Below are 19,699 nucleotides of genomic sequence, written 5' to 3'. Positions count from 1 at the left end.
AAGACAGTTTCTTTATTCATTAATCAATAAAAGCAACATGTATACAGGACTTCCTACATCACGCCACCACCAAGAAAAAAACCCAAACCCTCAAATCTGGTATGTCTATCGCACTTAAAGCACATCTTAACTCACTAGCTACAATTCAAGTCTTTAGTCATGCGTGTCTAGTGGGTAGTGTAGCTCTAGAACAAACCTTTTGACCAGTATTTTCTGGGGAGTGATACATTAGGAGAACTGGCTGATGTCATGGAGTTTGTATAGATGGCCTCCAACTTTTCTGACAGGCAGTTCTGAAATACCCATAATGCACTGCCTTTCATAGAAGAGCCATACTAGCAAAGTGCATTTCTTTACTGTCAACAGCTTTTTAAGTATTAAGCTTTCTTCAGATAACAGTCTCATAATAGTTCTTTTTTGTTTTTGTCATGGTGGTGTTTTAACATGGGGTTCCTCTGTACAGGCTAGGCTGGTCTTGAACTTGTTTTCTTCATGTTTCTGACTCCTAAGTGTTGGTACTACATGTAGTTGTTGATGGAGAAAGGTCATTGGCTAATAAAGAAACTACCTTGGCCCATTTGATTGGCCAGTCTTTAGGTGGGTGGAGTAAACAGAATAAAATGATGGGAGGAAGAGGAAGTGAGCTAAGACGCCATGCTTCTGCTCTCCAGGGCAGACGCGATGAAGCTCTGACCCAGTATGGATGTAGGCTAGAATCTTCCCGGTAAGCGCACCTTGGGGTGCTACACAGATTATTAGAACTGGGCTAAATTAATACGTGAGAATTAGCCAAGAAGAGGCTAGATATAATGGGCCAGACAGTGTTTAAAAAAATACAGTTTGTGTGTTGTTATTTCGGGGCATAAGCTAGCCAGGCGGCTGGGAGCCGAGCTGTGGGAAGAGGCCTGCAGCTCCCACAAGTTGTTACTAAAATTTTTAAATTACAATTATTTATGTGTATATGTGTATGTGCATGTATACCATAGTATGTGCATATGTAAACCATGGGGGGTGTATGCATGTGTATAACATGATATGTATGTGTACATGTGAATCATGATGTGTGTGTATATGTACATGTATACCATGATGTGTGTGTATATGTAAACCATGGTGTGTGTGCATGTATGTGTATAACATGATGTGTGTGTACATATAAACCATTATGTGTGTGTGTATATGTACATGTATACCATGGTGTGTGTGTGTGTATGTAAACCATGGTGTGTGTGCATGTGTGTGCATAACATGATGTGTACGTGTACATGTAAACCATTATGTATGTATATGTATACCATCATGTGTGTATGTACATGTAAACCATGATGTGTGTGTGTGCGTGTATGTGCATATATGTGAGTGTGCATGTGTGTGCATGTATATGTGCATGTGTGTGCATATGTATGTGTGTGTATGTGTGTGTATCATGGTATATGTGTATGTGCATAACATGATGTGTATGTGTACATGTAAACCATGATGTGCATGTATATGTACATGTATACCATCATGTGTGTATGTCCATGTAAACCATGGTGTGTGTGCGTGTGTGCATGTACGCATGTGTGTGCCTATGCGTGCATGTACATGTGGGCATGTATGTGCATGTATGTGCATGTGTGTGCATGTGTGTGCGTGTGCATGTGTGTGTGTGTACCATGGTGTGTATGTGTAGATCAGAGGACACCTTGCTGGCATCGATTCTCTTCTTCCACCATGTGAGTCCCAGAGACAGAATCAGGTCTTCATGCCCGTTGGCAAGTGCTTATCCACTGAGTCATCTCACCAGCCCATAATTGTTACTTTTACACCTTAGTTTTATAATGCAATTATCCAGAAAAACCATTGAAGTTGCACAGGTTTTAAGTGTGTGAAAAGTTCTCACAATAAAAGCATACTGTCAATTTTGTTTTTAAAACAACTTGTCAAATCTGGAAGATTCAAGGAGCATTTTAAGTTGAGTCCTTTATTTCATATGACATAACCCTTATTCCTTTGATTTTGTGATTTTAGGGCTACAAATCACAGATGTACCATGTTGTCTTATCATATGCAGTTGATCTAAATCATTTTATTTAATTGCAGAACCACCATCAGCCAGTACATTTGAATTATTCATCCCTTCGTCAAGTTGCAGAAGGCACCAGTATTTCTGAAATGTGGCAAAATGACTTGAGACCATTGCTGATAGAACGCTATCCAGGATCACCAGGAAGCTATTCTGCCCGTCAGGTAAGAACATAGCTCACTCTCCTAAAGGCTTTAAATGCTTTGCCTTACTGTGGGGGATAAGATGATGGCTAAAGTTCTCAGTTGTGTAATATCTGGATACAACATCTCATTACTCACTAGCAGAGGTAGTCAAGAAAGTCGAACATCGGAGAGTAAATGTCCGTTCTGGGTTGAGCGATACCCATGCACTGAAAATCAGTTTCTATGTGAAATCACTATTTTGGCTATAGCAGCAACAATACAGGATACTAACTCCTCCACTCTTGGTCACTTCAATAACATATTCCTAGCTTGCTAACCAACTTTTGTGGACCCTAGAGTCCAAACTTCAACAGTTTTTTATAGTGCTTGCTTAGTAGTTTTGAGGCAAGAGGGGGTCACTGAGCTGCTAGTTTCTTTCCTCTTGTGGGAAATGTGTGTGTGTGTATGTGTGTGTGGCTATGCACAGCGATCAGCTTCTGTCTAGAGTTTAGCTTCTCAAATATTTACTTTGACCCACAGTAGAAGCCTATTGTGTATTTCACAGACAAAGATGTATAGCAATATATTTAGCTGTAACGAGTTTTTAGAAAATTACTCATTGTCATTATCTGTAATTTACTTGGATATTGTAAGTTCTATTTTGTGAACTGAAGGAAATGCTCAGGGTGACCCACGAAACTGGTTCCTAGGTTCACTGATTTTATTGCTTCGGTTTGGATGACACAGCCATAAAGGGTAGAATAAGCCGTAAAGGGGGCTAGACCTTGAACTTCTCTGTGCTGTGTCAATGTGCCTGAGCAACGTGAAATCCTACCTCTCCATGTCTGCTTTTTTGAACTAATCCCATTCAGGGGGAGAGCTTGGGAAGAACGAAACTGGCCTCTCGAAGCCCCTTACTGAATATTTTACTTGCTCAACTTCTTAGACAAAAACCTCGGCAACGACCGCTGTGCCTCTTGTTTCATTTACCCAACTCATAGCTCTTCCTTATCTACGGTGTAGCTTCTGTCCTCCAAGTGTAACCTTGGCAACCGTGTTTGTTGGCTTTTTAGTCTCCTGCTTTCCGTTTGAGTAGCTCCTCGACTGAGACCCTAACGAACTTAGTTCTTTCAGCCTTAAGGCATATATGTGTATCTGAGGATCGATGGCCTTCTGAATCAATGGAGGAAGAAAATGTAAAATTTAAATCAAGTGAGTATTAGAGCCATGGATGATGCCGGGCAGTGGCAGGATGGTGATGATACTAAGATGGCTAACTTTCATTCTTCCCTTCCTCACTTCCTCCTTTCCTTTCTTTTTATTCATATATATTTTTTGATACACAGTAACTGTCTTCAATTCAGGCTGGCCTAGAACTTACCATATAGCCCAGGATGGACTTTAACTTGAGACAATCCTTCTGCCTCACTCTTAGGATGTATTATTTACAGTTAAGTGTGTACTACCAATTTGAACTCAGATCTGCTTGATTTTCTATCACTGGAAGTTTGGGAAAAATTAGATCAATGGTAAATGAACTTCTGCCCCACAAGAATTTTCTTAAATGCTCCGAATTCTTGTTTGCCAAAGCTCCTCATCAGAAAACAATCCACGGCTATGATACTCTCTTGATTTCACCTTCTGCATTTTCTCACTCTGCTGGTTCAGAAGTCTGTCTATGCTCAGATACATATATGCATACTTTAAGCCCACATTCCTTGTTTATGGACTCTGGAAGGCCATAAAATAGGCAACATTGTTGAAGCTCTGTCTATGGAACATACAGCATAAACAGCATACACAGGTATTGTTATGATTTAAAAGATATATATTCAGGCACTGGAGTGTTGTATGAGGCCGCTTGTTTAGTCCCGGCTGTTCAACCCTGAAATAACCACACAGAAACTATATTAATTAAATCACTGCTTGGCCTATTAACTCTAGCTTCTTATTGGCTAGCTCTTACATCTTAATTTAATCCATTTTCATTATTTTATATTTCACCACGAGGCTCATGGCCTACCGGCAAGATTCCAGCTGTCGGCTTGTGTCTGCCTCCAGTGGAGATACATGGCTTCTCGCTGACTCTGCTTACTCTCTCTATATTGCTCTTCCAGCCTGGCTATGTTCATTGGCTGAAAGCAGCTACTTTATTTATTAACCAATAAAAATAACACATATTCAGAAGGACTTCTCACACCACTAGAGAGCTGGCTTAGCAGAGTCAGAATGCCGAATAATAGTCTACCAGCCCTCTCTCTTCATCATTCCTGGAGGGCAAGTCTTTGATCCCTTAGAGTCAGGGAGACAATGATGCTTAAACCTTAGGAATATTGTTATAAAAGCAGTGGTTGGGGGAACTCCCTTCAGCCTTCTGGCGGAGACATAGAGACTAAAAAAAACTGAAAGTTGAAAAACACCATGAGTATTAGTATCCTAATTTCATCTTAGTTACTAAGAGAACTAAAAATATAAATGTTGCATGCAGAAAGGTTCCTTCAGGGATCTTGCTGAGGTTTTCTTTGTGTGTATGTTACTATACATATAGATGTTAGAAGTCATAGCTAACTGAGATGAGAAGTGAGGTTCTGGGTGAGGCTTCTAAACAATGCTAACAGATAACCTTTAACAGATACTTTAAAATCCCAGTTCATTTCTCAGGCTACTATTGGTGTCAAGAAGCCATTTTCGGGAATGGTTTGTCATCTGGACACCAGATGTTCCAGAGTTGTACAAAGTCTAAGGATAATTCATTTTCATCTTTGGAAAAACTCATCTTAGATGCACAGTGATTTCTCTCTCTAGTCCAACAACTGATGTTCTAGGTCATGTGACTTTTCACACATTCTCACTACACTAACCCACATTTACTGTCACAGCCAGCTGCTACTCCGCAGAACAGATCTCTGCGAGCAGAGCAGAGCATAGGAGTTGTGGGGAATAGCAAAGTAAATGTGAAGTGAAAGGCTTTAAATGCTTCTTTTGATGACTTGGGAAAGGACAGCATGTAGAGTCATAGTGGAAAGGAAGGGGAGAAATGCAAAACACTGTTTAAGGTAAAGACTAACTTAGCAGCTGCACAGACCAAAGGGATCCCTCTGTTTATTTGGCTTCTTCAAGACTGATGGTGAGTCTCAGAGCCTCCAGCCCTCTGTGTAAGTTCCTCTCTCCTTGGAAGCTTCCTGTTCTAGTTTGTCCAAAGCCCTTTCTGCCTGTGTATCGTGTCACATCAGCAGGCTGTAGGCCACACAAGACTTGGCCGGAATAGAAAATCCTGTGTTTCTTTGGAAGGAAAAAAAATTCCCTCTATTTGTTTCCAGCCACTGTGAGCTGTTTGCTCATCAACTCAGTGTCCCTCCTTCCTAGATGTTAGCCGTGGGACAAATTGTCAGTTATTATAATGTCTGATTTGTGACTGAGGTTGAGAAATGTGTTTAATAAGGTACCTTCCAAAGACAAACACAGTACTAGAGGGGGAATAAAGAAATATAAAGAGAGAAATGAGGCCAAGGAAAAATAAGGATGGGGAAAAGCAAAATGCAATAACCATGAGTTCCTCCCTCACGTCTCACACCATAAGACTTTAGATTCTCAAAGAAGACACTTCCAGTCCCTGGTATGCTGTTCCTTTCTCCACTTCCTGCTTCCTGCCTCAGTTACTGTGCTGCTCAGATGGCCCAGAGTGGCTGGGAGGCAGTGCAGAGAGAATCAGGTCTGGACATAGCTTGGATACAGAAGAAAGACTTGGGTCAGAGTTACTTATTGATTCTTACGTTAGGCAGAGCCTGACCATATCCCCACCCACCTGTTGCCGTGGAAACTTTGCAACCCTCAGCAGGTGGGTGCTGGTATCTTCCACTAGTGTTCACCCCACACAAACATCTGTAGGACTTGGAGCACAAATTCTGTGTATTGGCACATGTGTACACAGACCTGCCGTTTGTAAAGCTTTGAGAGCTTAGGGTGGAGGCTTAGAGATTTGATATGCTTAACTTCTCAGACTACCCCAGATTCTTACAAATGTTCAAAGTAGTCTCTAGGAGTGCTGAACTGGATTTGTCCCTCGACCATAATAGATTGCTAAGGGGACAAAGCAAGGGTAGAATATTATGTAAAGTGAGCCACTTTTCCTACAAAAGAACACCCCTTCCCTCTTTTGAATATGTATGTGTACCTGTTCTGGTGAAGTTTGTGTAATCTAGCAGAGGGGAGGTAAACAGATCTACAGCAGATTGCTAGTGTTGCTGAGTGTTGACAACTGAGTGGGATGGATAAGTAGACGAAAGGTTAGGAGTGAGGGAGCTTGGCCTCTCCCTTTCAATTGCTATGAACTAAAATAACAACCAGTACTAATGTTATTTCTGCCAGTAAGCATGCAGGGCATGTATGCCCGTAATCCCAGTTTGGAATGATGAGGAAGAAGCATGAACTTCATGCTAGCCCAGGGTACTTAGCTTCATTCCAGCCTATAAGACTATAGAGTAAGACTCTGTTTCTGACAATAACCAAAGGAGGCATCACCTACCATTTTAGAGACATAGCTAACAGATTTAAACCACTGTCTCCATCAGCACATCATAAAGCGAATTCAGAGACTTCAGGCCGAGTGGGTCGTGGAAATCGACACCTTCTTGAGTGAGACACCCTATGGGCAGCGGTCCTTCTCGAATATCATCAGCACTCTTAACCCGGAAGCTAAACGACACTTGGTCCTTGCCTGCCACTATGACTCCAAATATTTCCCTCGATGGAACAACAGAGTGTTTGTGGGAGCCACTGATTCCGCTGTGCCGTGCGCAATGATGTTGGAACTTGCTCGTGCCTTAGACAAGAAACTCCATTCCTTGAAGGTAACTGCTTTCTTTCTGTTGACTCCTAGGATGAAAAACAAATCAGCAGCGATTCTGTGAATTCTAGAATCTTTGGAGAAAAAGTCATTTTGAAATCAAAGCTTTGGAGTACATTTTAAAATAATTTGTTAAAAAAAATAAGAGATCGAAGGAGTGGTATTTGGAAGATCGCATGCATGGTAATACTGCCCATATTACCATGGGCAGTAATTCACAGACAGATGACAGTGTGTCCATTAACTGACAGCTGAAATCCAATTGAGCACAACTGTTTCTTTGCAAATAATGAAGTAGAAGGAAGGATGGAGCAGGCTTAGGTATGCGGGTTATGTTTCATAGAGGACTATGCTTATTCTTTGTTTACACAGCCGTAAAACATCACAACTTTCTGCTGGGAGAGGGCGGTTCTGGAGTTGGGGGAGGGCGGTGGGAGATCTCCAACCTGTGAGTAATTCAGACATACGGAGATGCAAAGCACAAGGCAGAAATGTGTTTTTGCTGTACCTGCGGATCAGGGTTAGCTTTTCATAGCATAGCAGAGCTTTTGTTATGCCTGGAGCTCAGAACGCTTCTGGGACTCTCAGATTTTATTTCAGATTTATTTTTCTGTGTTCTTAAGGGTGTATTGGGGGAAAGTGCTAAACGAGACGTTTTCACTCTGATACTGCTCATAACAGTAAACATGACGAAGAGAATACAAAAGCTTTGTTCACGGGCAGCCAATGCTATCCTGGGCTTCAGGACGGGTCCAGTCTTTGATACAATGAGAGTAAAGAAATAAAAGGTTTATCTTGTAATGGAAGTAATAGAGATATTTGGTTCTGTTTTTGCTGGATATTCAGAACTTGAAGAAAGCAAGGATTGTTTATACCCTTTCAATACCTGTTTCACATTTTATTTTGTTTTCTGAGCCTTCTATGATGCCTTTGTACTGCCCTGCCCTGCTTTGAACTGTAACCATCCCAGCAATGGATGAGGGAACCCATAACCAGACATGCCATTTTAAGTTTTCATGCTGACGATTCTAACAGAAAGACACGGAGTGAACAAGATGCGACTTGAAGGCACAGTTCTGCTTGGCACACAGTTCTGCTTAGCTGACCCACTTAGCCTTCTTTCCACATAGCACACACCTGCGGTTAGTATGAGAAATAGGGAGGGCCAAGGTGGGCGTTGTGGTATATTCCTGTAATCCCAGCTCTTGTGAGGCTGAGGGAAGAGGGCTGGCATCACTTGGAGGCCATCCTGGACTACATAGCAAGTTCCAGATGAGCTGGGGTTACATAGAGAGACGCTGCCCCACAAAGGCAATGATCATTATAATAGTAGTACCAGTAATAGCAAAAAGAAAAGAAGTAGAAATGTCTGAATTGTTGAATGGGGATCCCCAGGAAATTATTTTAGGCACTGTATGCCTTCTCTGAACTACTGTCTCTATTGGAGGTAAGGGGTGGTGGGAGCAATCGTTAGAATGGGTTAATTTCGAATGCAAACTGTATCAGCTTTGTTTACAGCTGATTCTGACTGAATTTGTGGGATGTACATTCTTTTGCTGTCATGAATTGGGCAAGTGGTGGTGGGAAGTGGTCCGGATGGCAGATGGTATGATTGTCCCAGCTCTCTGCAGCCCTTCCCACCGACCTCCTGTAACAGGACAGCAATCACATATTGACATCTTGTACCTCGTGCCTTTGCTGTGGCCTCCCATTGTTGTCAGGGACACATCCTTGTCCCTTGACTGTTGATGTCTTTATTGACTTGTCTCCGGCAATGAGATGGTAGGGATGTGAGGTGGGTATGTGTGTGCCATCCCCAGGGAAGTCAAGGAGATCAGGTGACCAGCATGCTGAGCAGTGAGGTCTTCAGCCTGTCTTCCATTTCTAGCATCAGAAAGCCAGCAGCAGACAGAGGACTGGAGGCTCCTTCTCCAGAGAATGCAGAAGCCATAGAAAGGGATGCCAAGGGGGGACATTTGGCGATCTTAAATGAGAACATCAAAGAAACACAAGATTGTTCTGAAGTGACCGCGGTAGAACCAACCAATTGTCTCCAGTGAATGTTTTAGTACCGTGTTCTTCAATACAAATGAACAGCAGGTGTGGCCAGATATTGGCAAACAGTTTCCACTGTGGAAGAAAGCAAGAAAAGCTAATTATGCAAATTGAAACATGAAGTCGGAGGAAACAGAATAGTGCAAGGGGCAGAAGATAGCTTGACACTACTTGAAAATCCTTAGAGACAAGGGAGTTTATATTCATGAAACAAAACAAGAGTATTTAATAACAGAATAATCACGTCATAGCAAAGCGCTCTAGGAAATTTGAAATTAAAAATATTATTCAAAAAAGTCACTAAGAACATAGAATTCTCAAGTAGATGAAATATTTTTTCTAGAAAGAAGAAAAAGAACCAAAGTAAAATAATATTGAGTTCTTTTGTGGGATCATCCCAGGTCATATAAAAAGTAGCAAGAATGAAAATGATGCTGGACTTCTCAGTAGGAATCTTGGAAGCTAGGAAACAGTGGCGTTATGCCTTAAATTTTTTTAAAAAAATAATCATTTGCCACATGAAATCACAGTACAAAGACTTTTTTTAACGTGTTTAAAATATTTGCTCTTATGCATGGTTTCATTTTAAAAGTGTTATCGAAATTTGCTCCAGCAAAAATGTGGGAGAAAAAAAAATCCGGGAATCCAGAGAAGATGAAGTCCTGGGGTTCTAGGTACTGGAGAAGAAGAGGTGGGCGCCAGGGTGGTGTGAAAGGTGAGAGAGGAGATGAGCGGCTGGGCAGGTGAGCAGCCAGTTTAGGCTATGCCAAGGAGAGAGAGAGAGAAAGGTTCTGAGAAGTGTGTGTCTGTACAAAATAAAGTCTGTGTTGTCTGGGTCCACTCACCCTCAGCCCTGGTATTTCACACTCTTCCTTTCCGTAACTGGTAGTTTCTTACCTCGCCCAGGCTCACCCCCAAGTAGTGGCATTGATTTCCACTTGCCAGTCTCATTAGACGCCAATCTCTCTGCTTAGGAACTGAATTCCATCTCCTGATTGAGGGATGAGGAAGTGATGTCCTGGGAGGCAAATGGAAGAATTGAACCCAGGATGGGGCAACAGTTATGCTGGATGTGGTCAAGAATGGTGAAGACTGAGAGTTGACCTTTGGGTTTAGCAGTGTACAGGTTGTAGGCGTTCTTGACAAGACCAGTTTTAGTAGCTGGAGGATAGGAAGCCTGAGGGAACAGTTGTAATAAGAACAGAACACATGGAAAGCCTGGGAGCGTGATTCAGTTGGTAAAGCCCTTGCCTTGCACGCGTGTGGGGCCTCGGTTCAATCCCCAGCATTACGAGATTGAAAAAAAAAAAAAAAGTGGATCCTGACAGTGTAAACATGGAACTCTTCTGGCAAGTTTTTCTATGAATAGGGGACCAAGTCAACAGTTAGTGGAGGTAGTACGCCTGTAGCAGTATCCAGCAAAGACAGAAAACTTGATGTAGGTGAGATAGTATTTGCTAAAGCAGTGCCCTCTAGCAGTTGGAATTTACTGCTTATGTGGAGAGATTGGAGTCTAATGGGACTGGCAAGAAGAAATCAAGGCCAGCACTGGGAAGTGAGGATGGGTTTTGTAAGGACTGTAGGTTAGGGAGAGTGTGAAACACTGGGGTTGAGAGTGGATGGACCCAGAAAATACACACAACTTACAGTTAACACAAGAGGCTGCATCAAAATTTCTGATGATGGATTTTTTTTTATCCTGAGACAAGGTTTCATTGTATAACAGCCCTAGCTGTCTTGGAACTCACTTTGTAAACCAGACTGGCTTCGAACTCACGGAGCTCCACCTGCCTCTGTCTCCCAAGTGCTGGGATGGAAAGAATGAGCCACCACTGCCTGGCTTCTGCTCTCAGATTCTAATCTAGCAAATGGCATGGTTGTTTATTTTGTCCAGGCCAGGTTCGGCCTCTTGAGAATAAGCACAGAATAGGTGGAGAATGGTACTCCATGTTATTATTATTATTCCATGAAAATATGGCTATGGAGAGAGAAATATTGAAGTATATATAAGGGAAGGACTGGAATGATTACCAAGAATTTGACCAAACATAGACTAAATAGGGTCCTTCTAGTAGTGTAGCTGTGAAGCGGTGAGATTAAGTGGATTTGGAGATTCCGGTGAGAATGAACTTGGGAATTTGAATACCCAAGGATTGATCTGCACAGGAGAGTCATGGCCAGACAATAAAAATATGTAAATCTTTTTAGTTTGCTCAAATACTGTCGCACAAAGCCTTGCTTGATGTCCCAAGGACTTCATCTCTCCTTCCTCCCCATCTTTAGCGGATGAATGTTTTATGCTCGAGCCCTTTGGCATATTACATATCACGCTTATGTATTTATCTCTCCTAATTCACCAAATGTATAGGCTCTGAAGAAAAATACTATAATTATTTTGTTTGTGTCCCTACACCAACAGACTCCTGAACTAAAATCCAGTAACACATTTCAGACTTCGGTAAGGTGAGAAGAAGGTACCCAGTTGTTCCAGGTTGGGTACCCAGGAAGCACATTCCGAGGTGGAACCTCATCTGATGAGCATTCAGGTCAGCGAGTAGGGAGTGGCCTTGGATCAACATTGGCCGCCAGGAGAGGGATCAACCTGGATTAGGAGGAGTAAGCCGTGGAGCTGTGGTGCAGGTTTTACAGCAGCCTCAGCCAACCTCTGGGGAGCTGTGGAGGTGGTGGCCCTGTAGAGAGGCCCCAGTGCCCAGTCACAGGATGTAGGACTCGCCCAAGAGGTGCAGCCCAGGAGAGGCTGCAGCTGCGGCCACACATGCACCTGAAGAGGAGTTCTGTGGCATGCCGCCGTGTGCATTAGAGCAGCCCCACAGTCTAACTATTCACTACGGAGTAAGACCAAATGTAAGACATTTAGTTTTAGAAGGAGTGGAATTTGCATGGTTTGATGGTGTTTGGAACGGAAGTGGTGTGAAGTAACTTTTGGCACATCTTCACTTGCTTGGACATCTTTTTTCATGGAACATTTTTTTGCTCAGTTACTAGGAAAGAATGCGAGTTTTTAATTGACTGTAGCATTTTTGCTCCTTTTTTTCCCATGAGGATCACCATGAACCCATCCTGGAGATACAGTGTTCATAGATACCTCCGAAGAAACCCCAGGTCAATATGTCCTCACTAAGTGCTTTTTAAATATAGTTTGGGAGTCTGTGAATGGTTGGCGTTAGAGTTTCCGTTGGTTTTGTTTTATTTTTCAAATTGTACTTTTTACCAGGATGTCTCTGGTTCCAAGCCAGATCTCTCACTCCAGCTAATTTTCTTTGATGGAGAAGAGGCTTTTCTTCACTGGTCTCCTCGAGATTCTCTGTATGGGTCTCGGCACTTAGCCCAGAAGATGGCATCAACCCCACACCCTCCTGGATCGAGAGGCACCAACCAACTGCATGGCATGGTTAGTCTGAGTTACCTTGGCTCTATAACTCTGTCCGTGTCTCCAGAGAAAAGGCTTCTAAGACCAAGTAAAGACTTAGAAGTGCCACGAAATCTTCAGAGCACTGTTTATTGTAGAGCATTCCTTGGCAAGCATTGGATTTTTGAGGAATCCCAGAGCTAAAAAGAATGATTCTGTGTTAGAAGCTGTGTTTGGCTGAGCTTAATTAAAATGATGTGAAATTCAGATTAAAGAATCATTAGATTCAGTTTGCGAGCACAGCCCCACCCCAAGTACTGTGTGGTGTGGAGAGAGAAAGCCTTTTTCAGGCAGAGGAGAATGAGCATCGCAGGGGATGGAGCAAGAAGGACAGTGAGGAACTTCCCATGCGCTTAAAGCAGTATGGTGACTGCAGCAGGAAAGGTCACCTTGATGGGGTAGGCTGATTTGGCATTTTTGATGGGAGGGTAGAGACATTTTAAGGATGCCTTAAAATTCTGCTGCTATTACTAAGTAGTAGGTCCAGCTCCAACCTCAATTCATCCTCATTTTGTGCCCTGCCAGTAAATCCTCTTCTGAGACTCTCTTCCCATACTTGATCTTCATTTTGTTATAAGTACCCACCAACCCCAGCTTAGAACTTTGTGCTGTGCTTGGGATTTCCTTCCTCCCAGTGTTCTCCACATTCTCCCTGACCCTTCCACTCTGCTGTACACATTCCCAGTCTTTCTCATGGTGCTGGCCTTCACCCTAGGAATCACATGAACAATCAGTGCCATCTAAGAGTTTCGCTAGCACGCCTCGTGCGAACATGACTTTCTCAGGTACACTGGCAGCTTGCCATGGGTCAAAGACATGTAGTCAGTACCTCACTCATTCACTTGTTCCTGATGGCTCAGCAGGGGGCAGGAAAAGGAGGGGAGACCTAGATAATTAGTAGTTATTTATCGGTCCAGATATATAATCCATAGTGATGGAAAAGACCATTTATTTCCCAGACAGGAACTTATCTAGTCTCATGAATATGTCCTATTTCAATCAAGCATTTCCCCAAATGAATGAATATGTATATCAATTATATATGAGTATATGTATGTGTCACTTGTATATATGATGTCTTAGGAATCGTGAAGTCTGAAAATATTTACTCAGCATGTGGCAGGTTTCACTCTAGGTAGTTAACCGAACATTATTTCACTCACCTAAATCAGGAAGATTTAATCTAAGATGTGGCCTTCAGGGAGTCGTCAAGCTTGCTGATTTTATGAGTCAAATAAGCTAAGGAACATTGGCTTAATATGGAAGGCTATAATCGGGAGACTTTAGAGACTAGCTAAACTGAGCGCCTGGCTTGCCACACAAGGGAAAGGCGATCCAGCAGCATGATGTATACAGTTTCCTTTAGAGGAATTTTTCTTGCGTGCTGCGTGAGTCATAGCTCCCGTCCACATACACCCCTATCATTACAGATTAAAGTTAAACGCCTAATTATAATGACATAGAAGATCAGACATGCTTGAACTCCCGTCCTAAAGCAAAGCAAATGTATTCTTTTTCAGTTCATGAAATATACATCAAATCTGCCGTCCTAATCTGTCTTTGGTTATGCTCATTTGGTGTATTGCCATTTATCCATGTTACATAAGCAAGACCTAAAGAGTTCTCTATAGTGGTTAGAAAATATTATCAAACCTGTTGTCCATTCATATAGCTCTCTGTGTGATTCTCAAGTACTTAAAGGTGTTTAGTTTTTACTGTTCTTCTCTATTAATGGACCTGAAACAAGCTTCGGTAGCAGCTGTGATTAAGTAATATTTTTCTCCCTTAGGATCTGTTGGTCTTATTAGATTTAATTGGAGCTGCAAATCCAACATTTCCCAATTTTTTCCTCAAGACTACCAGATGGTTTAGTAGACTCCAAGCAATTGGTAAGCATCAGTTATGAAAGAGCAAAATATTGTGTCTTCCTACTGACAAGCACTACTCTTTAAAACTCAAAATTCGTGATTTAAGTGCACTCTTTAAATGCTTAAAACACTTGGCTGACTTCTGACTTACCCTACCAATTAGTTCACTATTCCTAATTTGTCAACAGGTCCGATTTATTTTCCTGCATGGAATTCTATTTTGAAATGTGAACATCAAAACATTACATTTATAGAATCTTAGAAATTATACCAGAGGAATCTCTTGAATTTAACTTAATTTCCCATCTCTTTTTGGTCTCCTGTTTTCTTCCTTTGCCTTATTTTCAAGAACTCCACGTGTTCCCTTATTTCTTCTTCCAAAATGCACATAACAATAGATTGACTTTATTGAGATTAAAATCAATTGTGCTGTTCTCCTTCACGGGATTCTCTTTAACTATGTCTTTAATTATATAAGAAAAAATGTACCCCATGGTTAAAAAGATATAAATATTGACAAACAGGAATATTATTTTGGTTGGTAGTTGGGGCTTTCTCAACGTTCTTAAAAATCCCACTACACATGCTTGCTTCCTAGTGGGTACAGTTTTACCTTTGTAATTTAACATCACAGAAAATGAGGAGCTGTCCTAGGGAGTTCTTTTATCTTTGTTTCCTAATCTCATGGTCTCTTACCATCTTGTAACAGACGGCATATGGGTCATGTACAACACGAGCTGTATGTTACAAGATGACAAGAGCCATAGGTTGTGTAGGTCAGTGGTTCTCACACGTTAGAGTGGACCAGAATCCCCCAGTGCTTGCTGAGGCCTAGATTACAGGGCTGTGCCCCAGAATTTTCTGACGTTGTACAGGCTAATTTGCATCTCCTTTTTTTTTTTTTTTTTTTGGTTTTTCGAGACAGGGTTTCTCTGTGGTTTTGGAGCCTGTCCTGGAACTAGCTCTTGTAGACCAGGCTGGTCTCGAACTCACAGAGATCCGCCTGCCTCTGCCTCCCAAGTGCTGGGATTAAAGGCGTGCGCCACCACCGCCCGGCTAATTTGCATCTCTAAGTCATTCCCAGGTGGTGCTGAGGCCACTGATCAGGAACCACACTTTGGAAATCCCTGACAGAGGTCACAGTAGTCTTTCCCCAGAGTGGCCAGTCGATATTTTTCATCCTACTCTGTTCTGATATCCCTCCCACTTTTAAGCCCAGCATCCCTCTGTAAGCATTCCCCATGCACCGTCTGGACCAGTTGACATCTGCACCTGAGTTTTCCCAGCACCTTTGACTCTCATTTTCTCCCTTGTTCTGTTGAGATTCTACCCTTAAAGAGGTTCTCACCAGCAAAGCCAGAGCCATGTGTGGCTCTTCGTCTCCAATCTCCTCTATAATATACCTAGGTGAAGTCTAGACACTTATTGTCACAGATGTGGCTGTGTTTACTGATATGTGTCTACAGAAGAATTCCTTGTGTGATAAGATGTCTAGTTCCCTAAGTGAGGATGCATTCTAAGTCTTGATCAGATAAAACTAGATGTTCACCTACTGTCTGATTGTTGCCTGCAGAACAAGAACTCTATGAACTGGGTTTGCTCAAGGATCATTCTTTGGAGAGAAAGTATTTCCAGAATTTTGGTTATGGAAATATTATTCAAGATGACCATATTCCATTTTTAAGAAAAGGTAACTGTGTGTGTATTATTGTCCATGTTCATTTTCCCTTCTGTGCCTATTGTATCTTTTATGTGCATTTTGAAATTTTTAAACAGTGTCACTTACACATTCCTTTTTATTTTTATTATTGTATGTTAATTGTACATAGTGCGCCTCATTATGACATTTTCATATGTGTATTCGTGGAGTTTGATCATATTCATTTCCCTTTGCCCTCTCTTGTCCCCTTCCTCTTTTGTTACTCTCTTCCCTTTTCCCATGTATTTTAATTACCCAGTGGGTTTCATTAGAGTTGCTTACAAGAGAGCAGACAAGAGGCTATTCACAGACATCTTACCAGTGCCTACACCATTGACATAGATGTCTTTCCCTCCCCCAGCAACCATTAGAAGTATGTGAAGTCCTCTGAGAAGGGTGAGACCTCATGAGACCTTCCATCTTCCATGACACGATGTTGTGGGCCCAATCTTATGAAGATCTTGTAAGGTCACAGGATGTGATTTCAGGACTGCCAGCGGCTATGTCATGCTTGCATTTCCCACCATTCTCCCCATCCTCTCCCTGTCTTTCCATCTTTTTCACCCCTCATCTTTGATATTCACTGAGCTTTAGATGATAAAGATGTAAAGTAGTCATTAGATTAATTTGAATGAGATCTTATCTTTAAAAGAAAATATATATATTATGCTATAAGAGATTTTTGCCCAACATGTGTCTTTTGGTTATATATCTACGAGATAGACATTAGATAATTGAACCAAATTAAATAATGCGGACACATCTAGACACACCTTTACCTGGCCTCTATTGATCGGATACTATTCAGATGCAGCTTGTAATAAATTAATGTCCCCTTACCAGATAATTATATACACAGTCCCACCCATAACCGAGAAACTGTTTGCAATTCATACCTGCTGGGCGAGGGAAAATCTTTTTTTTTTCCCAACAGTAACAGTGAATATATTAACTGCACTCCAAGGTAGGCCCTATTGGTCAACACAAAAATGGACTCCATGTTTTTGTGTGTGAGTGTTTTTGTTTGCTTGTTTTGGTATTTTTAGCCCCCCCCTTTTTGGTTTATTGCGATTCTTTTTTTTTAGAGACAGGGAAAGAACATGAAATTGGGAGGGTAGGGAGGTGGGGATACTAGGGAAGGGGAAAGAATATGATCAAAATACATTGTATGAAAAATATTAAAGACAGTAAATACAGACAAAACAAAACGAAACAAAAAGAGAGCCCCTCCCCTTTACCAACCCTCTCTCTTTGGATATCAGATGAAATCAAAGAGCCCATTATTGTTCATTGACATGGAAGAATAAATGGCATGGAATGTTCCTTTCCTAGTCTTGCCCTTTTCGGTAAACAATCTACATTTATCCAGCTGCTCAAGTCAGAGTGCTGGAGCTGTCCTTAATTCTGCCCTTTCTCTGAGTTCAACTGCTACATCTTGCATGAGTATTTGAGTCTTCAAGACAATATCTAAGCTGAACCTTATATACAGCTCCAAACTTACACAATAATTCCCATTTCCCCTGATTTGAGACAATCTATAAGTGATAAGTCATTAAGCATAATAAATCAATTAATTCAGCCATTATATCATCATTCATGGCTTCTTTTTTTTCTTGTGAAAGATGTTCTAAATTCTTGATGAGGTCTTTATTTCTCCCTACTCATAATAGATTTAGGAAATCCTAGAACTACTGACACCCTTCCTTGGCTTTCATAAAGTTAAGTTATATTCTTGTCCTTTGCATAACTTTGATGTGGCCTGGTTGATAAGCAAGACATCCTGTGTCTCGATGTGAAAATCTAAATTAACTCAGTGACTCTTAAGTCGCCTCCCCACTGGTCTCTGAATTTTACTATTGCCTCTCAAATTTTTTTGCACATAAAATAGAATCATCTTTTTAAAATGTAAATCAAATTATGCTAATACTGTTTTAAAGCTCCAATGGTTTGCTGTTTTATCGAGTAAGATGGAAAATTTACTGTGACCTAAAAGGACTTCCATTTTCTGATTCTGTTTCAAAACCATCTCCCACTTCCCTTCTCACTTCTTCCTGTGATTCTTGCTGTTCCCTAACCAGGACAAGCCTTGTGACCTTTGCACTTGGGAAAGGTGTTCATTCCTAGATATTTGCCTGGCTTGCTTTCTCTTGGGTTTGTCCCTTGATTTAAATGTTGGCTTCTGGGAGAGGCCATCCCTGGCTTTAAACAGCTCTTCATTCAGTCCCCCTGCCCACCCTCCATCCTTATCCCCAACCCTCATTTAGTTACTTTTGAAACGCTTTAACACTGCCTATGACTGTATCTTGCATGTGCCTGCTTATTTCTCCATTAGGATGTAAACTCCACATAGGCCAGGTCTTTCCTTTTCACTCCTAGAGCAAGAGCTTGCAGACAGTCCGTGCCTTAGCATCCCTTACAGGATCGATTGACTTTTTTTGGCAAGCCTCAAAGTACTCATACTTCAAGACATAAAGCTATCTTGAAGTAAGACATAAAGATGTCCATGTAAGACAATGAATTATCAAGTGTCTTATAAGATATGGTGCTTGCTTTGCTCACAAATATCACTTTCTAGATAACCCCCTGGACATTGGTACCAACTTACAAGTTGCTTCTCTCGTACCAGGTGTTCCGGTTCTTCACTTGATAGCTTCTCCCTTCCCGGAAGTCTGGCACACCATGGATGATAATGAAGAAAATCTGAATGAGTCAACCATTGACAATCTAAACAAAATCATTCAGGTCTTCGTGTTGGAATATCTTCACTTGTAGTGTTTGAATTTAGTTTGTGGTAATTGCTTTTGTTTCAAATTCAGAAGTCAAGGTGTTATTTAAATAATCTGATTCCAGGTAAATGTTGTACTAAAATTTCTATCCTACAGATCCATTCTGTAGGTGAATGAGTATGTGATCAATGAACCATAGAATTCTACGATGCCTTTGATTGTTCATTAATTTTCATCTAGAGACAAGAAAGGCACATGTAAAGAAATAAAAAATAAATAACTTTTGAAACTCTTTAAATGAAAACTTTAAAATGACTCTATATTACTTATCAATATCAGACTTCAAAACACTTCTTAAATATGATGATGGTGTACAATATATAACTGTAGTTTTCTATGTTATGTTATAGTGGCTTATATAATGTGTTATGTAATACAATACAGATATGTATTTTGACAGCTCTTACATTTCTTCAAGAAAGCTTTGTGGAGTATATTTCTTGGAAATTAAAGTCTGAATTAAATGTTATACAGTGGGTTTGTTTTCCATGTCCATAAATGAGAAAGTGTGTTTTTTAATGAATATTCCAGTTTTCTAGTATTTTACAGCTTATTTGTTTTGTAAAAATGATACATAGTGGGTAACAAAACGGTTGGAAAAGGATGAAAAGGTAAGTCCAGTTGCATTAACAGAATCACTAAGGCCTCTTTAATTGGTCTCAGTTTTTATTGCACATATTTTTTATATAATCAAACCACATCTCTAATTTGTTGGGGGGGCTTCCTCCCATTAATGTAATTCTAAGACATGTATTTGCTGTTTGGATCTTGGGTTAGATGAAGACAGAAAAGACCACCAAGTGTTTCCTCAAAGAGTTAATC

The 19,699-nt window shown here is 41.1% G+C and overlaps 1 protein-coding gene across 1 annotated transcript in view; it reads left to right on the top strand.

Moving 5' to 3' along the window:
* Qpct (glutaminyl-peptide cyclotransferase) overlaps window positions 1-19,340 on the top strand; it is a 29,527-nt gene extending 10,187 nt beyond the window's left edge. The window contains exons 2-7 of the mRNA XM_057778588.1: window positions 2,086-2,232; window positions 6,765-7,043; window positions 12,330-12,506; window positions 14,314-14,413; window positions 15,966-16,082; window positions 18,718-19,340. Of these exons, the coding sequence (XP_057634571.1) occupies window positions 2,086-2,232; window positions 6,765-7,043; window positions 12,330-12,506; window positions 14,314-14,413; window positions 15,966-16,082; window positions 18,718-18,863 (966 nt within the window). The 3' untranslated portion in view covers window positions 18,864-19,340. The remainder of the gene's footprint in view (window positions 1-2,085; window positions 2,233-6,764; window positions 7,044-12,329; window positions 12,507-14,313; window positions 14,414-15,965; window positions 16,083-18,717) is intronic.
* The last annotated feature ends 359 nt before the right edge of the window (window positions 19,341-19,699 follow it).

This window comes from Chionomys nivalis, chromosome 1 (assembly GCF_950005125.1).
Source record: "Chionomys nivalis chromosome 1, mChiNiv1.1, whole genome shotgun sequence".
Taxonomy (NCBI): domain Eukaryota; kingdom Metazoa; phylum Chordata; class Mammalia; order Rodentia; family Cricetidae; genus Chionomys; species Chionomys nivalis.
Note: the sequence above shows the minus strand (reverse complement) of the source record. Positions and strands in the feature narration are given on the sequence as shown.